General features: G+C 34.2%; 1 gene segment (V, D, J or C); it reads left to right on the forward strand.

Moving 5' to 3' along the window:
• The first annotated feature begins 5,554 nt into the window (after positions 1-5,554).
• Positions 5,555-6,950, forward strand: LOC107694707 (T-cell receptor alpha chain V region HPB-MLT-like). The segment is given in 3 exon segments: positions 5,555-5,594; positions 5,692-5,996; positions 6,705-6,950. Coding segments are annotated over 3 exon segments (591 nt in total).
• Positions 6,951-7,958: the final 1,008 nt, after the last annotated feature.

A 7,958-nucleotide genomic window follows, 5' to 3' on the forward strand; every position in this document is an offset into this window, starting at 1 on the left:
ATCACTAAAATGAAATTGGAAGCCGCTAACAGACGCTCACATCCATACGGGCAAGGCAACATTGATGCCTTCACTTCCAGGTCAAGAAGCTGTCAATCAAAAACTCAGTAGCCAATGAGAAAACACCGCTGCTAGCCCCGCCCCCACAATAGATTTGTGCCAGAATGGTGAATGAAAACTTCAGAAGCATAAATTAAAACTTCAGAAGCGTAAAAAACTCTGGAAGCGCATTTGTAAGTACAGATCAGCTAATGAAAGAAGAGAAAACAGTTGCAAAACATGCAGTGTATTAAAAACGAAGTCAAAGATTTTGCCTGCATTTAATTTTTTTTTCAGTTTCAAAGACATTTTATTCAGTTTCAATTTATATTTTCATAAGTTTCTTGAAAATTACATTCATTTTAATTGGCACAAATGTAATCCCATACTGAAACGCCTGTATTTAAAATAGAGAGAATTAAGATTTTCACAACTCATCATCGTCCTACGTAATCAAAGAGGTGTGCTCTAAATAACTCGTGTCTGTCCATCAAACACAAGACCGATACTGCTGTTAGACAAAGAAAGACTTATTGTTTGCAAAAAAGGTTTGCAAACTTTTTAAACTAATCTTGATTTGAAACTGCATTTCATTACCATCATGACCTGTCATCGGTGTAATATGAATGGACGCATGTACAAATGTTATTTACCGTAAAGTGGTTTACTGCTGTTTATGCATTAGTGAATCCAGTGACTAAACCATCAACTTTACACTGTTCCTATTAGTAGTGTGGAAACTCTGTTATCTATATTGTGATTATTTAAGATACAGAATGCAATCAAAGATTGTTCTCTTTATAATCACTGGAGCAGTCAATTCAAGGTCAGCATGAATCTACATTTTCACTAAAACTCCTGTTATAATCAATGAGAGTTTACACTGCTCAACGCGTCATGTTTTCACTGTGTTAGTTATGGTAAAAGTATTTCAGATATGACTGCTATAGTGCAGCGCTGCAACCTTTCATGGAACAGGAGTAGTTCTAAATAAAATGCCATAATCAACACTTCTAATAATCATATCTAGTTAATGTTAGCGGCTGTTATAGTAAAATCACAGTAAATGCTTTCAACACAGTTCTGCATGTGTTTACATTGAATTCTCACAGCAGACACGTTCCTTCCAACAGAGCTTCCAAATCAGAGATCTAAATTCAGGGTAGAAAATGGCCATTTATACTTAAATTTTTTGAAAAAAAAAAGTTTTTGATTTAAAAAATTATAAGTCCTTTAAATTAATGTGACTTTCAAAGTATATTAAGCATGCTAATACTGTTTATTATGTACAAAATTACATTTATTACATCAAAAATTATTCATGCAAAAGTAGTCTATAGTTTATGTTTCATGGATTATCATGTGCAACACATTGTGCCAGTATAATGTGCCACAAGATGGCAGTGTTCTCAGAGATTCACTAGGAATTGCAGAAGAGAACAACAGAATTTAATTTACAGAACTGAACTTGGGTATAATGTGGCTCAGAGAGGAGGGATTCAAGTGTTCACAGATCTGACATGATCTAACTGTGTATCACAGAGACTTTCAGTCTGACTCTTCCCAGAGTGAACACTTGTACAATGGATCTTCATTCAGTTATTCTATTTTGTGCATTAGCAGGTATTTCTTTGGTTAATTATTAATTTTTCTGTTTTATTTAAAAGATTTCATTAAGAAGAAGTGTTTTCTTTTTCAGCTGCTGTCTTTGGAAATGGCATCAAATCAAACAAAACCGATGTTGTTTATGAGGAGGGTTCAAATGTTATATTATCCTGTAGTCATTCACCTGCAGCTACAGATTATATCCACTGGTACCGTCAGTATGAAAGATCAAAACCTGAATTTCTTGTACTCACCTACGGTAGTGCAAAGGAAGCTGCAGTGTCTGATGTAGATCCAAGATTCTCTGTTAAAGCTGAAAAAAGGGAACAAATCCATGTGGATCTGAAGATCTCCTCTGCTGCTGTATCAGACTCTGCTCTGTACTACTGTGCTCTGAGGCCCACAGTGACAGGAAACACATCAGTTTCCTACAAAAACCTGTTATAATAGGAGAGGAGAGGAACACAGAGAAAGAGAAAAAGACAATGAGAAAGTGGTAACTACCCATTACAATAACAAGTCAGAGAAATAACAGGAACAGTGAATAAATCTCAGGCAGCTACCTAAATCAAATGTAGACAACTCATTTAATCAGTCTATTGGTAAAGCAATCAAAAACAAAGGAACAGTCTAAAAGTAAGTTAATTAAATCCCTACAATATTGTGATACAATATTGTTTAGAAAACAGTCAAATGTGGCAAACATCAAAACATCTCAAATGATTCTCGTGTGCAATATAAGGGGCAGGATCATTTATGCCACATGATGGCAGTGTTCACACACATTCACATGGAGATAATGCTATATTTCAAATGATATAATATATAAAAATAGCGAGACTATACAACTGCAAAATATTTTTTCGAATATATTTTCACCAGTTGATATTTCCATGATCATGACAAATGTGGGGAAATTAAACAGTCCAATATGCAAGCCATGCCTGTATGTTGCAGGAAGTTCCTGTGTGTGTTTCTGACTGATCTGCAGTGACAGTGACTTACAGCTCAGAGCACTGAGAGACTCAACAGAGAACTGAACTGATCTGATTGAACATGGACAGATGCTTTATACTGATTCTCATTGTGGGAACAGGTACATTATCGGCATCCTGGCCAAATTTGCCCATTGGCCTCTGATCATCATGTCCTCCTAATTATCCCCTTATCTGCTGATTGGCTTCATCACTCTGTCTCCTCTACACCAATAAGCTGGTGTGTGGTGGGCGTTCTGGCGCACTATGGCTGCCCGTCGCATCATCCAGGTGGATGCTGCACACTGGTGGTGGATGAGGAGATACCCCCTGACAATGTAAAGCGCTTTGAGTGCCTAGAAAAGCGCTATATAAATGTAATGAATTATTATTATTATTATTATTATTATTTGCTGAACGGCTGATGAAACTGAACAGTTTTAAAACATAAAACCCCAAAAGCTATATGATTTAATTGACTGATTGCTGGTTTCATAAAAAAGTCCATTGTATTTGCAATATTATTTAGTTTATTTTGTATTATTTGTTTATTACTATTTTGGTCATATGTGCTTATTGTTGACAGGTTTGGTGGCTGGAGACAATATTGAGCCAGATAAAGGAACAGAAAAACTTCTAAAGAAACAGAAACTGTCAAGCTGAGCTGCTCATATAGTACAAATAGTGATTATGTGTGTCTTTACTGCAGACAGTATCACAACAGAGAACAATTCTTATTATATAAATATGCAAGGTCATCAGGTGGTTATGAAGACACCTCTGATAATCGGTTTCATTCGGCTACAACACAAATATCCACTGAACTCACTATTACTGATGTATGTCTGTCAGATTCAGCTCACTATTATTGTGCTTTAAGAGTAGCCCGTTGATACAAAACATGAGACATGTACAAAAACCTGAAGCTCTTTTCACTTTGAAGTTATCTAGTGAAAACCACAATCTATGCAGCTCTTAATGTAATAAAATATGTGGTCACACCTGTGTGAGTCTAAATTAGGCATGTTATAAAACTAAAAAATAAATTAAATTAAAAAAATAAAAATATGTACAGAGTATCACATTTCATTGCTACTTCAATGCAACACACAACTTAATTTCAACCTTCTCCTACCTTCTTATTAATACATTTTAATAATCTTTTTTTTTTCTTCATTTTTTCAAGACAATTATATGTAGGTCAGTATTAAAACTCATCTATAAAATATTCTGCATTGGTAGAATAAAATAATTTAGTAAAACAATATAATTTGAAAAACATCCAAACCATTTGTTTGCATCCAAACCAAATCTGGTTCAAAAGATAAGACATAATTAGTATTACATGTATTTTTTAATTAAATATTACTAATATGACACATTTTTATAACCTAGTTTACATAATTACACTATTCTTGTCTTGACCATTAGCCTCAGCAAATGCAAAACCACATGCGCTTGATACATTCTTATGTTGATATTAATAATAAATTACTTATTACAAAAAAAATTAAATGTACACACATTCACACATTTTATTTCCTATTTTTAGAAATTAAACACTCCAGCAGTGGGTGGAGTTTATTCACACTGCTGAGAGTGTGAGACAGAGTCAAACAGTTATTCAAAATACTGTTTTTGCCATCACTCTCTCTGAAGACATCATGTTTGTCTTTACCTGGATGATAATTCAACTTTTCACTGGTAAGAGATATTCATCTAATCAATATGTTTATTATGAAAAAACAACAACAACAAACATCAATAAACAGCTGAAAAAACTTGAAAAAATAAAATCCAGATCTGTTATACTAATGTGCTGCTTGATTAATTGGGACTCTTCTCTTTTCCACAGAAACATCTTTTGCTGATACAATACAACCACTGTCTTCAGAAAAATATGTTGTTGAGGGTAAAAATGTGACGCTGTCTTGTAATTACAGCACCAACACTGGCAATGTTAACTCTCTCCAGTGGTATCACCAGTATGTCGGAGCAAAACCAGAATTCCTACTTCTTGTAAATGAATATTCAAGTAAATCTGAGCCTGATCTTCGTCTGTATTCAAAAGCTACAAAAGAAATCAAACGTGTGGATCTGGAGATCTTCTCTGCTGCTGTATCAGACTCTGCTCTGTATTACTGTGCTCTGGAGCCCACAGTGACAGGAAACTCAATAAACACTGTACAAAAACCTGATACACTGTATTGCATCTGTATTACACAAATGTGTTTCATAAACTGGTGGACTCAACAAATGTTCAGGAGGACCTTTTTCACATAGTCCTTTCGATCTATGTATGGAATAATGTACAGTCACTGTCAGCCACATATAAATGAATATGAAACTGATTTTACAGTTAAAGTTTGAGTTTATTTTAATCTTACCTGTTGCTATGTTAACTTAAAGCTTCCGCTAATGAAGGAAAAAAAACAAAAAACAATCCACAACAACAAAGTGTGTCAGTCAAAAAATATTTTTCTTTATTTAATTTCAATAAGATAGATACGGTATTCTATATTTTAGTTTGATAATGGTTTTTATTTAATATTTTGTATTTTTAGGGGATATATTGTACTAAATTATACTTATGCAGTAGTTATAATTCATTTATTGCTTATTAACCACTTTTTGACCACTTAATAACTGAAGATTATCAATGACTGAATGCTGACATTGGAAACACGGTGTTAAATATTGCTCTGTCATATGCTACTGAATAATAAATACAAAACGTACTCACTAAAATCTTTTTGCAATAATATCCTGAAGAGGGCAGTATACACAACCCACTTAAAATCTTTTTTTTTCTTCATTCCCCTCATCTGTTGAACCTCTCCTCTTCATGAACCATCCTATTTCTTACTGAAACAAATGATTGAATTAATGATTTAGTTTTTCTCTTGTTTCAGTCACATGTAAAAATGATAACTCCTATGTTGCTGAAGTTGTTCATTTTTGCATCAGTTTATCATGGTAAGTGGGGGACTATGTATTTTCATGATTACTTCAAACAGTTTTATAACCTTATTAAAAGTTATTTATTGTTTTATTAATTTTTTTGTCTTTACAGAGTGTCATGGAGAAGAGCTCGTTGATCAGCCAGATCAACACATCGCTGAATTTGAAGCAAGATCAGTAACATTACAATGCAAATATAAAACAACATCACCACAACCAGAACTTTTCTGGTACATTCAGAAAGAAAATGACTTTCCTAAATACATGCTGAGGAGAAACAAATATGGAGGTGAAGATAATGATGCTCAGTTCCAGGAGAGATTTCACTCTGAGGTGTCATCAGATTCAGTTCCACTGACAATCAAGAATCTGTGTGTGTCTGACTCTGCTGTGTACTACTGTGCTCTGAGGCCCACAGTGACTGAAACACACTCAGCACTCATACAAAAACAGAGGAAGTGTTTAATTATATGATGAAGTGCAAATCCACATGCTATTTACTTCTGTCCCAAAACAATAACATGCAAATAAAATAAAATAAAACTTTTAAACATAAATTACATAGTGCTGTGCATAGTGAATGTCATCAAATTATTGAGAGCTTTAGTATTATAACAACCCAAGTATGAGGAATAATATAGATCATTCTATTAGTTGTGTTCTGAGGATTTATATGACAGAGTTAGTAAGTAATCACAAGGTGGTAAAATTGGATATGAACAGTAATCAAATGACCCAGTGGTGTTTGAAACAGATCTGATCTTCTCCCTCAAAGAGCTCTCTGGAAGAGGTGGGGTTTAAAGCACTGATACCTGATGTGATCTTTAACTTCAAGTCTGTAGAGAGAGAAAAAGAATCACACACAATGATGCTTCATTCTGTCATTCTAATTTCTGCCTTTGCATGTAAGTATTGAAGTGTTTTGTGTTTTGAAACGAAATATTCAAAATTACCTACAGATTCAATATTAATACCAGTTCATGAAAGATTCCCCATACTTTTGCAGATACAACATATGGAAATGAAATTAAACCAACCAAAACAGAGGTGTTTTCTGACGAGGGTTCAAGTGTTATATTATCCTGCAATTATTCATCTGCATACTATCTTCACTGGTACCGTCAGTATCCCGGATCAGCTCCTGAGTTCATTGTGCTCATCTCAGACAGATCAAAACAAGCTGAGGAGTCTAATGTAGATTCCAGATTCACTGCCAAAGTCACCAAAGACAAAGAAAACCTTGTGGATCTGGAGATCTCCTCTGCATCTATATCAAACTCTGCTCTGTACTACTGTGCTCTGGCGCCCACAGTGACAGAAAACACAAGAACACTGTACAAAAACCTGATTCGCAGTATTGCATCTACATGACCAACCTTCATATCTGCTAGTTACAACAGGGAACACTCTAATAATCAGCAAAAAGCAGTATACATGGATTGTCATTCTCAACATAAAAAAGTCATAACAGAAAAGAAGACATACAAAGATCCAAAACAAAGACTTAAAAGATGCTTCTCTGGGTCTTTATAACATGTTATAAAACAACCATATTTAAAGAGATCAAACTCACCAAATCATAAAAATCTACTTTAGATGCATTTATTCAGTTACTTTATTCAGTTATTACTAAAATAAGTGAGCAAATAGCTTTAAAATATACAGAAACATAACATAAATATAGTGGTGATTAAGCATTTGTTCAAAAACACTATTTATACCAATCTTACATTTATAAAGAATTGTTCAGGGTTTGCATCATGTTTAGCATTTTCAAACTTGATCCACAAGGGGTCAGTATGAGTATATCATGTGACATGATTTAAAGAAGAGCTCTGTGAGAAGAGCACAACGTTTTTGAAAGCAGAGTTGAGTGAATTTTCTGTTCTTTTACCTCATACATCAACTATGTTTATATGGGCTTTGATTTCTCTGTGCTTCATAGTATATTGTGACGGTAAGCACATTTTTGTTTCTGCATACTTTTACAGCAAAAAGGTTTACTTAAATATAGGTTACTAAATGTTTACACTTACCTTCCTAATAATTCATGCTAGTGATTTACTTTTTCTGTCTATTTTTCCAGTGTCTTCGGGACAGGACAGGGTTGAACAGTCTTCAGAAGAAATGACTGCGAGTGAAGGAGCTCAAGTTATTGTATGGTGTAAATATATTACCACTGATACAGACCCATACCTCTTCTGGTACCAACAGCTACCAAACAGATCACCAACATTCATTCTAAATAAATTTACTTTTGGTGAGGGAACTACTGAGCCTGATTTTAAGAAGAGATTTTCTGCAACACTGAATTCAACATCAAAAACAGTTCCACTGATGATCAAGAATCTGCGTATGTCTGACTCTGCTGTGTACTAC

This window comes from Sinocyclocheilus anshuiensis, unplaced genomic scaffold, assembly GCF_001515605.1.
Source record: "Sinocyclocheilus anshuiensis isolate Anshui unplaced genomic scaffold, SAMN03320099.WGS_v1.1 scaffold7587, whole genome shotgun sequence".
NCBI classification, from domain to species: domain Eukaryota; kingdom Metazoa; phylum Chordata; class Actinopteri; order Cypriniformes; family Cyprinidae; genus Sinocyclocheilus; species Sinocyclocheilus anshuiensis.